The sequence below is a fragment of the Sus scrofa genome, chromosome 6 (assembly GCF_054392235.1).
Source record: "Sus scrofa isolate SSC_HxYL_T2T_F1_AM1 chromosome 6, Sscrofa_HxYL_maternal_Yorkshire_Landrace_v2.0, whole genome shotgun sequence".
NCBI classification, from domain to species: Eukaryota; Metazoa; Chordata; class Mammalia; order Artiodactyla; family Suidae; genus Sus; species Sus scrofa.
This window is the reverse complement of record NC_139388.1, coordinates 53,938,665-53,959,723: the sequence shown is the minus strand read 5'-3', so window position 1 is coordinate 53,959,723 and position 21,059 is coordinate 53,938,665. Positions and strand designations below refer to the sequence as shown.

The following is a 21,059-nucleotide window of genomic DNA, read 5'->3' as shown; positions in this document are numbered from 1 at the left end:
AGATAAAAACTGAGAGAGACAGAATCAGAGATTCAAAGACACAGGAGGATGGGCATACACAGGGAGGCTGGGCCAGAGAATAGAAGAGGGCAAGGAGGTGAGTTCCTTGGCTTCCCCCAGAATCCAGAGCCTCAGCCCAATCCCGTACTCTGACCCATCCCCATCCGTCCCTGCTGTCCCTTGTTGCCATGGTAACAGGGAGGCTGCCTATGCAGCAAAGGAGGCTGGGCTTGCAGACCTGGCCTGTCTCCATGGAGACTGAGGAAGGAGGGGAGCCATATCTTCTAGCCCTGGTAGTTGGCCCCCCTCTCCAACTCTGCCCCCTTGGGTGCGGGAGAGGGAGGGAAGAAGGGAAGGAGGGCCTGTCAGCATATTATCTTTTCCCTCTCCACCTTGTCCTGCAGGGATGGGTCTGGATCATGGGAAAGGGACTGGGGGGAGAAGCCTAGGGGTTGTCAGGATCCCAGGAGATTCTTGGCTCTCTCTCCCGCTCTCTAGCTGGGCTGGGGCAGATCCTGCTCCCCCACACTGTACCCCAGACACAGGCTTGTGTCCCCCCTCATGCACTCCCTCCTCAGCCTGGTGAGACTGATGACTGTGCATCGTGCTCCCAGCGCGAGGCTCTGCGGAAGTGGGGGAGGAAGATTTACGAAGGTCACAGGCATAGATGGAGACAGGAGACTCGGCAAGACAGAGGGTGAGGCCTAGAGGAGAAATGGACATACACAGCTCAGAGACAGAGAGAGGCAAATATGAACAGAAAGACCAACAAAGGCAGAGAGACTGACAAAGGTAGAAATGAAAAAATGGATGGAAAGAGATTAACAGAATTACTTAACAAAGGTGACAGAGACACTGGAACCTAGAAAGCCAAGCAGACACATGCGGCCAGCTGGGGATACTTAGAGATAAAGACTGAGGAGACAGAGCAGAGACAGGTTTGGGGTGGGGCTCAGAAATGAGAGACCCCAGGGGAGATCTGCTGATTGGTATCGGGATAGGGGTAGGGGGAGAGACCATAGTGTCTGCATCATATTCTAGTCACCTTGACAGACTGACAGTCTTGCCCAAGGGCAGAGACAGTGATTAGTCTGTGCGAGATGCAGAAACAGAGATAACCTGAGACACAAGCCCACCCCACACCTATCTCTGAGAAGCACGTACACGGCAAATGTCCGAGACCCAGGAGGAGCCAGGTAGAGACTAGGGGTGCCTTGTGCCGGGCTGGGTGCCCCAGGATGTGGCTCTCCCAAGCACTGCAATGGCAGGCAGGTCCTGCAGGGGGGACAGGGAGATGCTGCACGCCGGTGCTGAACGGACAGCTCCCGAGCTCTGGGCCGCTTGCCCGAGAGGCGGGGTCCAGCCCAGCGCCTCTCCCTCGCTAGGTCCCTCTCTCTCAGTCCAGCTTTTCTGACTGCTTAGGTCCCCTACCATCTCCACATAGTTTTCTACGGCTTCTTCTTTCACCTGCCTCAGCTCCACCTCAGTCTCTGCTTCTCTTGGCCGAAACTCCTTGGATCTCTTAACTTCTCTGCTCCCCCTCATCCCTTGTCCATTCTCTCAGGCTTCTACCTTAGCAAGGTTTGTCTCCCTGTGTCTCCCTCTTTGCTCTATTTCCCCATCCCTCCCTGCCCCTCCATGGCCTCTCCTTTTACCCCATTTCTGTCTCTCCCCTATCCCCGCCCATTTCTTTCTCCCCAACCCTCCATCTCTCCCCCTTCTACTCGGCCTCATTTTGGTTCTGGCTGTGTGACCTTCACTCGTCCTTTCTTAGCTGCAGTTTCCACAGAAACCTCCAGCAGGGCGGGGGAGGGCGGGGACAGAAGCAGACCCACCCTTCTCCCTGCTCCACCATCCCTTCGCCTTCCCCACCCCACCCCCACTGGGACCTCGCACTCCCTGTCTCGGCGGCGGCTGGGGAGATACACTGTTCAGCAAAAACACAGGGTCACAGTCACAGACAGTGGAAGATGGTCTCACGGACACACACACACACACACACACACACACACACACACACGATTACAAAGTCACCAAATTACTCTCACCCAGGGACACATTTGCCACCACACCGACCACCCCAGGCACCACCATGAGCAGTTTATTTGCTCTCCCCACCCCCAGCCCCATCTGGTTTGTCTTTCTACAGCTCCTTTTCCTGGTGTCTCCGCCTTTCCAGATCCTCGCATCTTTCTCCATCTGTCTCAGGGTCTCTGTCGCAGCCTCCTTCTGTCCTGAGAGAAGGTCAGTGGAGAAGGGCCAGCTGGCCGGACCTGGGATGACCTGTCGTCTGTGGGCAGGGTGTAGAATCGAGAAAATGCAGGAGTGTCCATCCGGTCTGTGGTTCCCAGTAGCCCTGGGGGGGAGGGGAGCCCAAGCCTCCAGTGCCCTCACACCCCAGGAAATGAGACCCAGGTATCCCCAGTTTTGGGGTTTTGTTCTTTTTTTTATTCCAACAGGGACTGGGGTGTGGCAGGGGGAGGGATGGGGGCCCAACTGACCCCTTCCCTGTGGGGGGTCTCATAGAAATTCCGAGATTTCTCCCCAAAAAAAAGAGAGAAAGAGAAGAGTTGAAGGGCGCCCAGGGACACCCATCTGCCCAGAGGTCCCCCACTCCTCCAAAAGTAAGGAGAGCTGCGTCAAGTCTCGGGGAGCCTGAGCAGTCCCAGGATGGGCTTCTCCCTGTAGACTGCTTTCCGCTTCTGGGAGCGGCCCCCGCAGTCCCCGGCCCCTGGAGTCCAAGATTCCTGCGCTCCTCTTGTCCGCAGTGGTGGGGCGAAATGCGGGCGTTCGCGGCACCCTCTGGTGAGTCCACTAGGGGGCGCAGGTAGGCTCTGGAGCCGGGCCTCGGACTTCACCCGGAGCCAAAGGCAAAATCGTGGGGTTCAGCGCCCTGGGGCACAAGTCCCGACCCTCGCCCACTAGGGAAACGAGAGTGGCCGGGGCCTGGGAAGGACCCCGTCCCTGCGGTCAGTCCGGGCGCCCGCCCGGCCCCGCCCGTGGTCACTCGTGCTCCGCCAGCTCGCGGGGGCCGGCGGGGCCGGGCCGCGGCCGCGGCGGGCTGGTGGCTTCGGCGGGTGCTCCCAGGCCACGCGGGGGCGCACCGGCCCCGGAGGCCCGCAGTGCCTGGATGCGCCGGCACTCCTGGCAGACATGCACGTGGGTGCAAGGGGTAGGGGCGGAGGGCCGGGCCCCGCCGGGCGGCCCCGGATCGTCCAGGAGGCGCTGGGGACCCCCGTGCGCGCCGCCCGCATCCCCGCCCGCGCCGGCAGAGTAGAGCTTGCCGTTGCTGAGGCGCATCTCGCGGACAGCACGCAGCGACAGCAGGGCCCGGCTCGGGCCTCCTGGGCGCCGGCGCCGGCGGGAACGCGAGGTCTTGCGGCAGGACACCGCGTGCCGCAGCTCCTGCAGCATCTCCTGGCACACCGAGACCTGGGGGCGGCGCGGGTGGGGCGGGATTCGGTGGTCACCGTCCGGCGCTCTCCTCGCCGCCGCCCCTCCCTCTTCCTTTTGTCTGGTCCTCTCCGACCTCCCTGCTCTTCCCCCCCCCCACTCCACACCCTTCTCTTTCTTGGCCTCACTTTCTCTTTCCCGCATGCCCTTTCACCTCCTCTCTTCCTTCTCCTCTCTCCTTATAGTTCCCTGGTTTCCCCATGCTCTTCTCATGTCGCCTCTCCACGTCTCAACTCCTGTCTCTCCTCCACTTCTCGCTTTGGATTTGTTCTTAAACCGGCCCGTCATCACCTATCCGCTCTTCTCTTCCTACTCTTTCCTCTTTTTTCACTCCCAAGTTTCTAACTACTTCTGGCCTTCCCTCCTCCTAGTTCTCCACCCTCTGTCACTGATTCGCGCAGTCACCATTGCCAGACATATTCGTTGAACACATTCCCAATGCCCAAAACACAGGCATTGTTTTGGGCATTGGGAATACAGCAGAGAACAAAACAGACAAATCCCTGCCCTCATAGAGGTTATATTCCAGTGTGCAGAGAACAACAACAGCACGTAAATATTAGTATGTTAGATGGTGATGAATGAGTGCTTTAAGGGAAAAATTGGGAAAAGAGGTGGGTGTGGGAGTGGGAAGCGATGCTGAATTTTGAGATGGGAGGTTAGGGAAGACTCATGGAGAAGAGAACCTGCAAGTAGACAAAGGCAGTGGTGGGAGCAGGGTGAGGTCCTAGAGGAGCCTAGAGCTCAGGGTGGCCAGAGTGGGGTCGGCAAGGGGGACGGGGAGGAGATGAGGTCAGAGGAGGAGCAATGGACGCTGGCTTGTGTAAGGCCCAGAGGCCCCTGTAAGGATTTGGCTTTTACTCTGCGTTAAATGGGAACCACTGACAACTGCTGTGCTTTCACAGGCTCGTTCTGGAGCTGTGTTGAGAATAGACAGTAGGGAAGCCAAAGGCAAGAGCAGAGAACCCACCAGGGAGCTGCTATCACCATGCAGGAGATGGTGGTGGCTGGACCAGTGTGGTGGTGGCCAAGGAGGTGAGAAGGGGTTGAATTCTGGGTATATTTTGAAGGTGGAGCCAACAGTTTTTGCTAAGAGATCAGATAAGAGGGTGTGAGGAGAAGTTCTCATTGTGGCGCAGTGGAAACCAGTATCCATGAGGACGTAGGTTTGATCCCTGGCCTCACCCAGTGGGTTAAGAATCCGGCATTGCTGTCAGCTGTGGTATAGGTCTCAGACTTGGCTCGGATCCTGAGTTGCTGTGGCTGTGGCTGTGGCTGGCAGCTGCAGTTCTGATTCAACCTCTAACCTGGGAACCTCCATATGCCAAAAAAAGAAAAAGGAGGGTGTGTGAGGATGAGGGAGGAGTAAAGGGTGACTCGGCATATTTGGGTCTGAGTTTCGGGAATGACGGTGTTGCCTGATGAGTGGTCAGGAACTCTATGTTGGACGTGTGATGTCATGCACAACCACATGGATGTCAAGTGTGGAGCTGAAATTACAAATTGTGGGTTAGGGAGAGGTTCCTGTGAGGCATGCACATTTGGGGGTTGTGACAGGCAGCCTCCAAGTTCCTGCCCTAGGGGAGTTCACACCCTTGTGTAATCCCCTTCGCCTTCTATGAGGGTTGCTGCATGAGCAACAGAATAAGGTGAGGTCAGCTGACATTCTGGCTTACGCCTGGCTCTCTCAGATCACTCCCTCTGGGGGAAGTCAGCTGCCACTGTGTGACACACTCAAGCAGCCCTATGGAGACGTCCCTATGTGAGGAACTGAGGCCTCCTGCCAACTGCCATGTGAATGAGTGTATTTTCATTCTCTCTAGCTTAGGATGTGTCTAGCTCCCTCCTAGAGCTAGCTGATTCTCAGGGATGGCCAAGGCCTGGGAGCCTGCCTTTCATAGAAAACCAACCAATCCTGAGTCTATGCACCCCCTTTATCTGACTCTCACACACCAAGCCAGTATCTCCCAGTCAACCCAGGACCAGGTACTAGAAAACTAAGGACCACCTTTTTTTTTTTTTTTTTTTTTTTTTGCTTTTTAGGGCTTCACCTGTGGTATATGGAAGTTCCCAGGCTAGGGGTCGCTGGCCTTTGCCACAGCCACAGCCACGTGGGATCAGAGCTGTGTCTGCGACCTACACCACAGCTCTCGGCAATGTCAGCTCCTCAACCCACTGAGTGAGGCCAGGGATTGAACCTGCATCCTCATGGATACTAGTCAGATTCATTTCCTCTGAGCCACAAAGGGAACTCCTTGACCATTCTTTTTCTTTTTCTTCTTTTTTGGCCACCCCGCAGCATATGGAGTTCCCAGGCCAGGGATCAGATCTGAGCCACAGCTGTGACCTACGCCATAGCTGCAGCAATATCAGATCCTTTAACCCACTGCTTGAGTCAGGGATTTAACCTGTGTCCTGGTGCTGCAAAGATGCCACAGATCCTGTTGCACCACAGAGGGAACTCCTCTCAGAGACCACTCTTTTAGCCCAGAGCCTGCCAACAGTATTCACACTGCCCAACCCTAAGCCACCTCCCTACCTGCCTTGCCTTTCCCACAGAAACCCTAATAATAGCTCTGGCCTAGGTTTCGCCATCCTTTTGCCTCCTGACCAAATCTGGCGCTTCCCTTATGGCCCTGCCATGTGGCATGTCAAGCCCTTTCCTCTCAGAAAATGTAAGAAACAAATTCTTCTTTCAATGGCATTAGCCTCTCCATGTCATCACTCAGTCACCTCGCTGGGCGGCCAGAACCACCCAGCTAAGCTGCTCCCAGATTTCTGACCTACAGAGATTGTGAATTGATATGAGTTTGCTGTTTGTTTGTTTTTGCTTTTTAGGGCTACATGTGTGGCATATGGAGGTTCCCAAGCTAGGGGTTGAATCAGAGCTACAGCTGCCCCGCCTACGCCACAACCACAGCAACGCAGGATCCAAGCCTCGTCTGTGACCCACACCACAGCTCATAGCAACACTGGATCCTTAACCCACTGAGGGAGGCCAGGGATCGAACCTGCATCCTCATGGATACTAGTCGGATTTGTTGCTGCTGAGCCACAATGGGAACTCCAAAGTTTGCTGTTTTAAGTTGCTAAACTGGGGGATGATTTGCTATGTGGCAAAAGATAAATAATAGAGGAATCATCAGCCTGCAGATGGTCTTACAGACTATTCGACTAAATGGGATCACTAAGGAGTGGAGAAAGTGAAGAGAAGCAATCTAAGGACCGAGCCCTAGATCCTGCCAACAGAAGAGTGCCAGAGAGGGAGGAGGAAAAAGCGGCAGGAGCAGGGAAGGAAGGGTCGTGAGGAGACATGGACCAGCTGTGCTGCAGCCCATGGCCACCTCACAGCGATGAGGTGGGAGACTCGGGCACTGGATTTCAGACGTGGAGGTCACTGGGGAGGAGCCTGGCTTCAGTGGAGAGGTGGGGACAGAAGCGGGACAGGTGGTGTCCCAGAATGAATGGAAGGATGGAAACTGGAAAGAGCAGAGGAACACACTCCGCCAAGGCTGCAACGGAAGGGAGGAGTGGGGCGGAGGCCGGAGAGGAAGCGGGGTCCAGAGAGGCTTTTCCTGAAGATGGGAGGAATGACAGCACATTTGTGTGCTGCCAGGCTTGAGCCAGTGCAGAGAGGAGACTGATGAGGCAGGAGTGAAGGAGAGAAGGGCTGGGACATGTCCTTGGGAAGGCGAGAGAGGAGGGGACAGGGCACAGGTGCGGGGTGCCTTGGCGAGGAGCAGGGCTGTTCATTTGGAGCAGCCGACAGGGGGGCGAGTGGAGAGAGCGAGATGTGGAGGTGGGGCCCGGCACGCTCTCGCTCTCGGACTCCTCTGCTTCTCTCAGCAGGAGAAGCAAGGTCATCACTCAAAGCAGGGTGGGGGGGTGGGGGGGCTGGTAGGGAGGGGGGGAGGTTGGAATCACCAAGGAGGGTGGGAGTGTGCCAGGTCCGGCCGTGGAGGAGTATGGCTGGGTAGCACCATGCCTGCATGTGGCGTGAGACTAGCCAGCTAGTCCCTCTCCTGGCTGTCGCATTCAGCTGCATTCTCCTTGCCTCTGTCTCTCCTATTTCTTCTGGCTTTTCCACCTCAGCCTCTCCCCATATCCTCCTCTCTGTGCCTCTTCTGGCTCCTCCCCCGCCTGTGCCCTTTCCTGGGTCCTGCGTCGTGCCCCTGGACCCTCTCTCCCACTGCTCTCACTGCTTCGTGGGCTTCCTCGACCCCTGGGGTCTCTGATCCTCTCTCACCCCCCACCCCTGGCTCCCAGGTGGCCCTCTACCTCTTGCATTCCTACCATAATGGCTCCTAAGGCAATGGTCTTCCCGTCCCCACCCCTAGGGTCCCACTTTTCCCCACACCCTCCACCAGCCTCCTCACCTCTTCCGACTCTGCTGACCTCCGCGTGGACCATATGAATTCCATGACTGCCACGAAGACGGCAATGATGAGGCCACAGATGAGCACGACAAAAATGCCGCCGATGTTCTCCATGCCCAGACCTGGGGGTGGATGGGGAGAGCCATGGGTGGGGCTGTGGGGACCAGGGGCATCAAAGGGCCTTTGGGAAGGGCACGGCATGTGGGGGTGGCTGACCTTTAGCTCGATGGTCCTCCTCCTTGGGGCACCGGCCACCCTCCCACCACTTGCGCTTCAGGATCTCCAGTCGGTTGTTTTCCTGAAGCTGCAGGATAGCCAGTGTGATCTCATCCCGGAACGGGGAGCCTGGACGGGGCACACGATGGGGTGACTGGCCATCGGAGTCCCGGAGCCCTGCCCACCCAAACCCTAAATGTTCCCTCACCACGGCCTCTCCTTCCGGCTCTGCCACATTCCCAGTAGCCTCCCTGTGCACCTTCGGTCTGGTGACTGCTCGCCAACCCCCCTGCAACCACCCTGGGCCAACCCTGACCTGTCGCATTTGTCACTGTCCCTTCCCTGTGGCCTCCCCTCACCACCCCCCAGGTCTTCTCAACAGCAGCCAGGGAGACAGTTTCAGAAACAAAGGCACAGATCATGCCTCTTTGGGGCTTAAAACTGGCTTCTGGTTGCAGCTAGGGAAAAATGTTCTTTCCTTGGCCATCAAGATCCTGATTCACTGGTCCTGGGGCTCCCTAGGACCTTTACCTCCACCTGGAATGTTCCTTTCCTCACATCACTCAGGGCTCGGCTCACATGGTGCCTGAGGGGTCTTCTCTAGCTCCAGTTATTTATTTATTTATTTATTTATTTATTTATTTATTTATTGGCTCCTCTGCAGCATATGGAGTTCCCAGGCCAGGAATCAGACCTGAGCCACGGTCAGGACTGAAGCTGCAGCTGCGGCATCCCCAGATCCTTAACCCACTGTGCCGGGCTGAGGATCGAACCTGCGTCCAGAGCTCCCAAGATGCCACTGATCCTGTTGTGTCACAGAGGGAACTCCTCTATTTAAAATGACAGCAAGCATCCTGCTTCCTGTCAGTCTCTTCCCCTAGTTTTTAAAAAGTTTTTGAGAAATTTGAGTTGAGATATTTTTGAAATATAAAAATTGGTTGTATCTCTTACCCCCATTTACTTCAGAGCAGTTGTCCTCACCTGGCATCACATGATAAAGCTATGTGTTTACTGTCTGTCTGCTGTCTGAGCCCCAGTAGATGCTTGGAGGGTGGGGGCTGGGCAGCCCCTCTCTGGCATCCTAGCATCCAGCACACTGCCTACCACATAGTAGGGCATCGGATCTGCCAAGTAAATTACTCCCCAGCCACACCTCTCTTCCTCGTGGTCCCAACCCTGGACCACCTCTCTCCTCTCTACTCTCAGATACCAAACACCTTAGCCACATCCTATTCTGTACTCATTTCTTCACTCACTACAATCATTCTTGAGCACCTAAAGGTGCCAGGAACTAGGGGTACGGGCAAGGAGGGTGATTAGCATTTTATCAGGAAGCTACTGTGTGCCAGACCCTTGGTTTACAGAAATTTATTCAAGTCTCACAACAATACTGTGAGGCAAGTATTACCACCTTCATTATCTGAATGAGGCAGGTGACACTCTTTCCCGAGTTAGGGAGGAAGCTGGGATTTATCTTTTTTTTTTTTTTTTTTTTTTTTTTAGCTATTTCTTGGGCCGCTCCCGCGGCATATGGAGGTTCCCAGACTAGGGGTCGAATCGGAGCTGTAGCCACCAGCCTACGCCAGAGCCACAGCAACTCGGGATCCGAGCCGCGTCTGCAACCCACACCACAGCTCACGGCAACGCCAGATCGTTAACCCACTGAGCAAGGGCAGGGACCGAACCCGCAACCTCATGGTTCCTAGTCGGATTCGTTAACCACTGCACCACGACGGGAACTCCGGAAGCTGAGATTTAAATCCAGGTTGGTGTGACTCTGCAGCCTGTCCCCCAAAGTACCAGGTAAGCTGTTTCCCTGGTACGGCACTGACCCTACCACAAGCTGCTAAGATTTGGAGTAATGATCAATTAAGTAATGCAGAGATCATCAGAATATAGGTGGGTTTGGGAGTTCCCGTTGTGACTCAGCAGTAATGAACCCATGGATGAAGGTTGGGTGCAGTCATAAAAAGACAAAAAATAAAATAAAATCCAACAATATTCATTATCCATTTTCTGAGCACCTGCTCTGAGCCAGGTTATGGGTTTGGTGCATAGAATATGAAGTAAATAAAACCAGATCCCCACCCTCGAGGGGCCCCTGGGCCATGGGGGGAGTCAGCAAGCCCCATGGCCCACAGGCACTGAGAGGTGCACAGCCTCACTGAGTTTCCCCCTCAGCCCTGCAGGGCTGGAACTGGGTGCTCCTAGGCCTGTGTATGCAGGTGGAGGGTACAGAGGCTCAGAAAGGCAGCGTTACCTGCCCAAGGCCACACCGCACACCCAGCCAGCTCAGTGAGGGCCTGGCTGTTCCCTGGCCACTCACAGGGCTTGGCTTCTGAGGCCCAGGGCGCCCCGTGCAGCCCCAGCCCCAGCCCCAGCCCCGCTGCTGCCATACCCAGCGGCATGCCGATGCCGTAGCCCTTGGTGTCGAGGAGGCCCCCGATCTGGGTGAGGTTGCAGTTGAGGCGCCGGTGGTACTCGTTCATGGTGGACTCGAGCAGGAAGGCGTAGCGGGAGTTGAGGACGCGGGCAATGCCCTCCTCTGTGCTCTTGACGAACACGCTGGGCTGCTTCGACTGCATGTAGTTCCACATGCGCTGGTACGTCTGGTAGCGGGAATTCTGGGCAGAGGGGGCACGAGGCGAAGACAAGTGAGGGTCTTGCCACTCCTGCCTTTCTCCTGAACCCCATCCCCTGTCCTCTAGGAAGTCTCCCTCCACCCAAGAGAGTGAGGAGACCAGAGGACGACAGAAAGAGCTGGAGGCAGAGGAGAGACACAGACAGACTGCTCAAGGCCAGGCCCGGGTCATCCCCACGCCCGCCAGCCCAGCGAGGACCCTGAGGACCAAAGGCTTGGCAAGAAGGGGCCCCAGGCTGTTTTTCACTCCTTTTTCTCTTTTCCACCCCTGGGCCTCGGCGTAGCTTGACCCTGAGCCCCGACTTCCTGGTGTTCCCAGGCTTTCTTCACAGAAGCTGGAAACAGATGCTCAACCCCTATGTCTCCCCAGGGCCCAGCCTGCTTCAGGGAGACCTGCGTCCATGCCGAACAGGGCTGCTTACCTCCCACAGGCCCTTTGGGAACCTTCTGAGGAAGGCCCTGCCCCACCCTGAGCTGCTGTGCCTGGCGGGGATCCCGACACCAAGCCTGGGTGGCTCTGGCGGCCCCACCTGAAAGAAGGTCATGGTGGAGCCAGCGTGGATAGTGCCATACTCAATGTTGGTCTGGTCTGCCAGGTCGTCGGCCGACTCCACAGGCACCTCCATGCGCTGCACGGTGAGGAAGGCGGCCAGGTTGGCCGTGTAGGAGGAGATGATGATCAAGGTGAAGGCCCACCTGAGGGGCGGGAGGGGTGAGCCACAGGCGGGAGCCACCCCAGCCGCCCTGCCCCCCGTGGCCATGTGCCCCACTGGTGGCACCACCTCAGTGACCCCACATCTAGAAGGCTCAGTGACTGCTGACTGGTAGAGAGTCTGGGAGCATGGAATCTGAAGCCAGATTCCTTGGGTTTAAATATTGTTTCTAGAGACATCTGCTCCCAGACACAGGCGACTAAGACGGTCTGGAAATACCCTCCTGCTGTGAATGAAAAAACTGGACAAAATATACGAAAGGACTTAAAGACATAGGACAATAGGCCACAGGACTGCAATCCCTCAGAAAAGGGAAACAAATGAAGTAAGATTTGTCATTGCACAGGCTGTCTGGCTGGATTTAATTTACAGACTGCAGTGCCAGGAAGGAAAACCCAAATAGTCTGGCAATCTCACTGAGTTGTAGAGATGGAGCTCAGAGATCGAGAAGGCTAAGATGTCTGGACTTTGTGGGACAGAACGACCAAGAGGAAGGAGCCACACATAGATGGTTCCAGAAATCTGCATGGGGTCCCTCGTGAGTCTTTGGCTGAATATCTGTCTATGTATTGGGTAGAACTCCACGGGGTCAGATAAGAACAACTTTCAAACAAAGAACAATTCCTAGGGCTCCCAGAGGGCTGGGAATCCCTCCCAGAGGGCTGGGAATCTCCCTCCTACAGAGAAGAGAGACGCCACTGAATATCTAAGAAGCTCAGTAGAGACCCGAAAGGACGGCACATTAGAAATAGAGGTAGGTGAGCCCTAGACTATGCTATGCCAGACCTACTTTAAAAGAGCTTAAAGACAGGACGGGGACAGATCAGAACAATCCATAAGTAACTTAACTGCCTTCTAGACAAAGTCCAAGACTCTTTAAAGTAATATATTTAACAATGTAAGCAATGTAAAATCCATAATGTCTGTCATCCAATAAAAAATTATCAGATACTGGAGTTCCGGTCATGGCTCAGCGGTAACAAACCTGACCAGTATCCATGAGGATGCAGGTTCAATCACTGGCTTCTCTCAGTAGGTTAAGGATCTGGCATTGCTGTGGCTGTGGCACAGGTTGGCAGCTGTATATCCGATTTAACCCCTAGTCTGGGAACTTACATATGCCTCGGGTGCAGCCCTAAAAAGACAGGGAAAAAATAAGTTATCAGATTCAGATATGCAAAGGGGCAGGAAATTGTGACTCACGACTGAGAGAAAAGCCACTTGATTGAAACAGACCAAGAGTTGGCAGAGATGATGAAATTAGCAGACAAGAATATTAAACAGCTGTTATAAATATATTCAGAATGATCAAGGATCTAAAGAAAAACATGGACAAGAACTCCCTGGTGGCTCAATGGGTTAAGGATCCAGCACTGTCACTGCTGTGGCTCAGGAATTTCCACATACCACAGGTGTGTCCAAAAAAAGTAACGGCCAAAATGTTTTGAATAAGAGTTCCTGTCATGGCTCAGTGGTTAACAAACCCGACTAGCATCCATGAGGACAAGGGTTCAATCCCTGGCCTTGCTCAGTGGGTTGGGGATCTGGCGTTGCTGTGAGCTATGTGTAGGTCGCAGATGAGGCTCAGATCCTGCGTTGCTGTGGCTCTGGCATAGGCCTGCGGCTATAGCTCCAATTAGACTCCTAGCCTGGGAACCTCCATATGCCACCAGTGCAGCCCTAAAAGACAAAAAGACAACAAAAAAATGTTTTGAATATTTGATGAAATTTACACCTTTACAGATCCAAGAATCTCAATAAACCTCAAACAGGATAAACACACATACACACAAAACATATCATAGCACATTATAATCAGCAATGAGAAGGAAATCTTAAAAGCAGCCAGAAGAGGGGAAGACCTGTTACATAAAGAGAACCAAAGTCCACTGTCAGTAGACAGGGTGACAGGAGACTCCTGGTCAGAAAGTATGCAATAATGTGGTGAAAGAAAAATAAAACTGTGGGAGTTCCCGTGGTGGCGCAGTGGTTAATGAATCCGTCTAGGAACCATGAGGTTGTGGGTTCAGTCCCTGCCCTTGCTCAGTGGGTTAACGATCCGGCGTTGCCGTGAGCTGTGGTGTAGGTTGCAGATGCAGCTCGGATCCCAAGTTGCTGTGGCTCTGGCGTAGGCTGGTGGCTACAGCTCCAATTCGACCCCTAGCCTGGGAACCTCCATATGCCGCGGGAGCGGCCCAAGAAATAGCAACAAAAACAACAACAACAACAAAAATAAAATAAATTAAAAAAAAAAAGAAAAAAAAGAAAAATAAAACTGTCAACCTAGAATTCCACATCCAGCAAAATGATCCTTTGAAGAAGAAAGCACACTAACAATTTTTTTTGGCCACACCTGCAGCATATGGAAGTTCCTGGGCCAGGGATCAAATCATGTCTGCAAGCTGTGGTGTACGCCAGATCCTTTACCCACTGTGCCACAGTGGGAACTTCATTAATAATTTTTTTTTTGTCTTTTTAGTGCCACGCCCATGGCATAGGGAGGTTCCCAGACTAGGGGTCTAATCAGAGCTACAGCTGTCAGCTTACGCCACAGCCACAGCAACGTGGGATCCGAGCCACGTCTGCAACCTACACCACAGTTCACGGCAACGCCAGACCCTTAACCCACTGAGCAAAGCCAGGGATCAAACCCAAAACCTCATGGTTCCTAGTCGGATTCGTTAACCACTGAGCCACGACGTGAACTCCACATTAATACATTTTTTGAACAACAACAACAAAAAAACTAGGAGAATTAATCACCAGCTGACCTGCACTTCAAGAAATGTTAAAAGAAGTTCTTCAGGTTAAAAAAAAAAATACTTGATGGAAATTTGCACATACACAAAGGAATGAAGAGCACCAGAAATGTCAGATGTGTGTGCAAGTAAAAAAGACAACTCCTCATTTAATTTTTTTTCAATTTTTAAATTTAATTTTTTTTTGCTTTTTAGGGCCACACCAGCAGCATATGGTGGTTCCCAGCTAGGTGCTGAATTGGAGCTGCAGCTGCTAGCCTATGTCACAGCCACAGTAATGTGTAAGCCGAGCCTCATCTGCAACCTACACCACTGCTCAAGACAACGCCAGATCCTTAACCCACTGAGCAAGGCCAGGGATTGAACCCACAACCCCATGGATACTAGCTGGGTTTGTTACCACTGAGCCACAAAAGGAACTCCTAAAATTTCTTTAAAAGACATTCATTGCTTGGAACAACCCTGTTATAGGGTTGTTTTTGGTTTTGGTTTTGTTTTTGGTCATTCTCAATTTTTGTCTAGCCACACCCATGGCATGCCAAAGTTCCCAGGCCAGGGACTAAACCCATACCATAGCAGCCACCCAAGCCACAGCAATGACAAAACCAGATCCTTAACCAACTGAGCCACCAGGGAACTCCTATGTAAGGTTTTAACATCTTATGTGAAGTGGTATAATCTTACCTGAAAGTATTTTGGAATCGATATAAATGCATATTGCAAACACAGAGCAACTACCAAGAAAAATGTAAAATAGTATAGTGAATAAGTCAATAGCGGACATAAAAAAAAATCCTAAAATTCTCAATAAATCAAAAAGAAGGGGACAGAGTTCCCTTCATGGTGCAGCAGAAACGAATCTGACTAGAATCCATGAAGATGCAGGTTTGATCCCTGGCCTCGCTTAGTGGGTCAGGGATCCAGCATTGCTGTGAGCTGTGGTGTAGGTCGTAGATGCGGCTTGGATCCCATTGTTGCTGCAGCTGTGGTGTAGGCCGGCAGCTGTAGCCCCGATTCGACCCCTAGCCTGGGACCTTCCATGTGCTGTGGGTGAGGCCCTAAAAAAAAAAAAAGAAGAAGAAGAAGAAGGGGAAAAGAGGGAAAAGGGGGAAAAAGATGTGAAATAAATAACAAACGAATACCAAGTTGGTAAGTTTAAATCCAACTGTATCAATCATGACATTACAGGTAAATGGTCTCAGCTAGGGGTTGGCAGACTAGGCCCACAGGCCAAATCTAACTTACTGTTGTTTTTGCACAGCCCTCAAGCTAAAAAATGATTTTCACATTTTCAAATAGTTAAAAAGAAATTGAAAGAAGAATAATAGTTCATGACACACAGCACATAAAATTCAAATTTCATTGTCAGTGTCCATAAAATTTTATTGGAACACAGCCACAATCATTCAACCATGGCCGATTTTGCACTTCAATCCGAGTTGAGTAGCTGTAACAGGTACCATATGTCCAGAAAAGCCTAAAATATTTACTGTTTGGCCCAGTACTGAAAAGGTTTGCCAACCCCTGGTCCAAGGTCTAAGTATATGCTGCCCATAAGAAACCCACTTTAAATGTAACAGTATAGGTAGACTGACAGTTAAAGGATGAGGAAAGATATACTCTGCAAACACTGAGAGAAGGCTGGGTGAGGAGTTTCCATCACGGCACAGCGGAAACGAATCTGACTAGGAACCCATGAGCTTTTGGGTTTGATCCTTGGCCTCACTCAGTGGGTTAAGGATCTGGTGTTGCCATGAGCTGTGGTGTAGGTCACAGATAGGGCTCAGATCCCGCATTGCTGTGGCTGTGGTGTAGGCCCGAAGCTACAGCTCCCATTCGACCCCTAGCCTGGGAACCTCCCTATGCCGCAGGTGCGGCCCTAAACAGAAAAAAAAAAAAAAAAAAAAGAAGAAGAAGAAGGCTGGGTGATTATATGAATACCAAATAAAGGTAACCTCAGAGCGAGGAATTTACCAGGAATAAAAAGAAACATTAAATAATGACAAAAGGGTCAATTCATCAAATGGACACAACAGTCCTAAACATCATTTATGCACCTAATTACAGAGCTTCGAAGCAAAAAGTGATAGAACTGAAAAGAGATACAATTTCTTCCCAATTACAGGGGGGGATCTCAACATTCCTCTCTCTAAATACTGATAAAACAAGCAGAAAGAGAGTCAGTAAGCAAACAGAAGACTCGAATAACCTACTGGCTCTAACTGACATTGATAGAACCTTGCACCCACAAAGAGCTAAATATACATTCTATGCAAGTACATCTAGAATATTTACCATAATAGACCATATCGTGGCCATAAAACAAGTCTTAATACATTTCCAAGGATTGGGAATTCTCATTATGGCTCAGTGGTAACTAACTCGACTAGTAACCATAAGGATACGGGTTTGATCCCTGGCTATGGTGTAGGTCACAGATGTGGCTCGTATCCTATGTGGCTGTGGCTGTGGCTGTGTCTGTGGCATAGGCTGGCAGCTGCAGCTCCGATTTGACCCCTAGCCTGGGAACTGCCATACGCCCCAGGTGTAGCCCTAAAAAGAAAAAAAAAAAAAATCCAAGGGTTAAAATCCTATAGAGAATATTCTCTGACCACAGTGGAAAAAGAGAGTAGAAATCAATGATAGAAAGGTCTCTGGAAAATCCCCAAATCTTGGCTGAATTCACCTGTAAGGGTAAGTCTAATTGTAGAGCCCTCTTCACGGGGCTGTTGTAACATCTGGCACAGATCATGCGCCATGCATGAGTGTGCTCTCATTTGTCTTGATGACTCAGGACTGACTTAGAGGAAGAGGTACCTACTGGCCTGGCTCTAGGACCCAAAGGCAGCCACCTGTCCTACCCTGACCCTCTCAGTCCTCCTGCCTGGCAGGTGCAAATGGCCCGGCTCGCTGCAGATGTACAGCTCTGTGGGGATGGAAGACAGCGGAGATGCTGAGAGGGCCTCATAGACCACCCCTCCTCCACAGATAATGATGAAAAGAGCTGCTGTCCTTTGCTGAGGACCCATGTACAGTCCTGTGCTAGGCACTGGGGTGGGGGTAGAATGGAGAATAAAGGGATGAATAATATGTCTTCTGCAAAAGGAAACCAGAACCCAACACATACAAATACCCAGGGTCTGAAACCACCTCTCTGGAAACCAAGTCTCTCCAGACCTGCCCCATGGGTCAACGTTGTTATTCATTTAAGACGAAACTATTCAGCGCCCAGTACATGCACCACGGAGACCCTGAGCAAGTGTGCTTGCCGGGTGATAGCGCCGATGGGGGTGATGGGGACGCTCACCCAGACAGAGCAGGGGAACCCAGGTGGGGAGTCCAGTTTGCCAGTAAGGACATGAGCTCTGTTTTGGACAAGCTGAGTTTGGGGGACACCTGTTGGGGCCATGGAGAGGTCTGGAGATGAGGACTTGGGAAGTGTCAGTTACCATCAGCAAGAGAAGCCTAGGCTGGATGAGATGGCCCTGGAGGGCACAGAGAGGTGGTCCCTGGGCAGAGAGTGCCCCCAGGGGGTGTTTAAGGAAGACGCTTGGTTGGGCGTGGGGCACTCTGGTGGCCAGAGTGATTGAGTGGGTCCTGGTGTCAGTGGGAGGGGGCAGATGTGGACAGTGCAGCCCAGTGTGACACAGGAAAAATATGGTACATGATTACCCAAGTCTAACCCCTTAATACATAAAGCCCACAATATTGGGAGTTCCCTGGTGGTCTAATGGTGTGGACTCAGCACTTTCATTGCGGCCCAGGGTTCAATCCCTGGTCTGGGAACTCAGATCCCACATCAAGCCGCTGCACCCTGAGGAACACAGAAAAAAACTGCATGGCTATAACAGAAATGCACCTATTGTTTAGAATGAGGAACAAGTGGATGGGATTTTTTTTTTTTTTGGCTTTTTTTTTAGGGCCGCCCCAATGGCATATGGAGGTTCCCAGGCCAGGGGTCAAATCGGAGCTACAGCTGCCAGCCTATACCACAGCCACAGCAACGCCAGATCCAAGCCTCGTCTGCGACCACAGCTCATGGCAACCAGATCTTTGACCCACTGAGTGAGGCCAGGGATCAAACTCACGTCCCCATGGTTACTAGTTGGGTTCACTTCCCCTGAGCTGCAATGTCATTTTGTTTGAAACTTTGCCAAGAACCATTCATCACTTGGGAACATCACATCTCTGAGAGCAACCCTGCTTGTGGTATTTGAGTTATCAGGTGAAGATACCTGGACCAGTCACATTTATAGTGTAAATCAATACATTTACAGTGACTTGTATTCATACAAATACACTTATTTGCCAACTACTTCAAAGTATCAAGTCTCCAGGTGTCAACATAATTCTATGAAATGGTCTTACTTCTCATAATTCCAGTCGCATCCATTATACACAGGTGGGGCCATCTGACCCCCGCATTCTGGCCGGTAGCACAGTCCCGCCCAGGCATTTGGGTACTGTGCCATCCTATTGTTTTCTCATCAATCACTTCCCATTTTCTCCTCTGTATGGCAATCAGGGCATCATATGGATTTGTTTCAAAGCATGTGTGTAGGTAGATATATTATCCTTGAATTTAATTAGGGTGGAAAAGAGATGTTACAAAATATTTGTTATAAAAAGAGGACATTGAATCTGTGAGCACTGAAAAATCACTGATATGGAGAGAGAGCGAGCGCACAAGGGCCAAAGGAACCCATGGTGAAACGAAACAGAGGATTCAAAGTGGTAGGAGAAAACCAGGACATGGCAGCCTAGGAGCAGAGTTTCTAGAAAGCGTATGGATAACAGGCTGTACTGGATATATCAATAAAGGGGGCCCGTGTGGAGTGGGGGGTGAGGAGGGGGGCCGGGCTGCTGGCTAGATCTGAGGTTTGGGGGATTTCTGGCCTGTAGGGCGTGAGGAAAGGATGACCTGGCCGAGAAGCTGAGGACAAGGGTGAAGGAGTGCCTGAAGCAACGGCCTAGGAGCCCACCTGGTGGACAGAAGGACGGAGGTGCGCACAGGCAGGGTTCCTCAGCTGAGGGAGAGACTGGGGACTGACAAGCCCTTGGGTGTGGGCCATGGCCAGAAGGCACAGGAGAAGAGGGGCTCAGGAGGCGGGTTCTGGCCGGGCTGCTGCTATTCAGGTGGCAAGCAAGGCCGTAGGGTGCTGGCACCCACCTGCACCTCCCTCCCACGGGCCCTGGCCTGCTGAATCACTGGGCTGAGGTCACATCTAGAGATGAACAAACATCTGTTGAAACAGCTGTTGAATGAGTGAACGTGTGGGAGGACTCATGAATGTGGGGTCATAGGTTCCCGTGAAGGAGGGGGCATGATTGTGGGGTTGCGGGGTGACAGCAATGGGAAGGGGCAGAGAACGCCCAGCTGGAGGAGAAGAGGGTTCCTGGCTGAGGAGCAGAAGGGATGGCTTGCAGAGATGGTCACTGGTCCCCACCTGACCTGGGTCTCTCCATTCCCTCTCAGCCACCTCCTCACACATGCCGCCCTCTCCTTGGCAGGCATGCCTCTATTTTCACCTTTAGGACTCAGCCCACATGTCACCTGGGGTCTTTCCAGAGCACCCCCATTCTCTCTTGTTCTCTCTGACTGTACCCTGTTTGGTTTTTCTTTTTTCTTTTTTTTTTTAGGGCCACAGCCATGGCACATGCAAGTTCCGAGGCCAGGGGTCAAATCGGAGCTGCAGTTGCCAGCCTACACCAACCAGATCCTGCCAGTTGCAGGATCTGAGCTGAGTCTGTGACCTACACCACAGTTCACAGCAACACCAGATCTGAGCCACACCTATACCGCAGTTTGTGGCAACACCGATCCTTAACCCATTAAGTGAGGCCAGGGATCGAACCCACATCTTCATGGATACTAGTCAGGTTCTTAACCCACCGAGCCACAGTGGGAACTCCCTCTGTTGGATTTTTCAATAGCACAGTTTTTGTACACCTGGTAAACCCTTACATTAAAAATGTTAGTAAAGTTCACTCAGGGTGTGCAGGAAGCAGAAGGAAGCCTTGCCCCAAAGACGTCTACATCCTAATCCCTGGAATTTGGGAGTGTGTTCCCTCACAGCGTAAAAGGGTCTTTGCAGGAATGATGAGTGAAGCACGTTGAGATGGGGAGAGATTAGCCTGGATTATCCAGATGGGCCTGACAGAATAACATGGGTCCTCATAAGTGGAAGGAGGTCAGAGTCAGAGAGAAATATCTGAAGATGCTATGCTGCTGACTTTGAAGATGGAGGAAGGGGCCACAAGCCCAGGGATGCAGGCAGCTTCTAAAAGCTGGAAATGCAAGGAAATGGATCCCCCCAGAAGAAGTGGCCCTGCCAACACCTTGATTTTAGCCAAGTGATATATATAGCTGTTTTGCACTTCTGACCTCTAACTGTAAGAGAATAAATTTATGTTGTTTTTAAGCTACTAAATGTTTGGGAATTAACTGTACCAGCAATAGGAAATGAATACACGGTATAATGCCTGAAATGATGCCGATCCCAAAATGTTTTAAAACATCTTCAGGATTCAAACGTTTCAAAGCCAATGGACCTAGCAAATTGCAAACAACTGCCACATGTAGTTAACCTCACTTAGTTGGGAGAAAAGAAAAACCTACCACCATTATGGTTAGTCTTGAAGGAACAGGTTTTGAATTTGTCAATATCTTTGGGACATATTCTTGGCATAAAATATGATGTCTCTGTGTTCATTTATCTGTTTACTTATTTATTCTTGGCTACTCTGCCTCCTGAAGGCCGATTTTTCACCTGCATGCCTGGCACATGGAAGGGCTCAGAGCACGTGTTGGTGAATGATGACTGAGGCCTGGATTCTGACTGACAGGAGGGTCACGAAGGGCCTGGGAGCAGGGCTGGGGGCAGGCAGTGACCTGTGGCCT

The 21,059-nt window shown here is 51.9% G+C and overlaps 1 protein-coding gene across 16 annotated transcripts in view; it reads right to left on the bottom strand.

The window, feature by feature from the left end:
• Window positions 1-2,425: 2,425 nt before the first annotated feature.
• GRIK5 (glutamate ionotropic receptor kainate type subunit 5) overlaps window positions 2,426-21,059 on the bottom strand; it is a 61,008-nt gene continuing 42,374 nt past the window's right edge. For all 16 annotated transcript variants that reach the window (XM_084960965.1, XM_084960966.1, XM_084960975.1 and 13 more), the window contains 5 exons: window positions 11,217-11,382; window positions 10,444-10,669; window positions 8,046-8,174; window positions 7,830-7,951; window positions 2,426-3,432 (listed from right to left, as the gene is read on the bottom strand). In XM_084960965.1, the coding sequence (XP_084817091.1) occupies window positions 3,004-3,432; window positions 7,830-7,951; window positions 8,046-8,174; window positions 10,444-10,669; window positions 11,217-11,382 (1,072 nt within the window). In that variant the 3' untranslated portion in view covers window positions 2,426-3,003. The remainder of the gene's footprint in view (window positions 3,433-7,829; window positions 7,952-8,045; window positions 8,175-10,443; window positions 10,670-11,216; window positions 11,383-21,059) is intronic.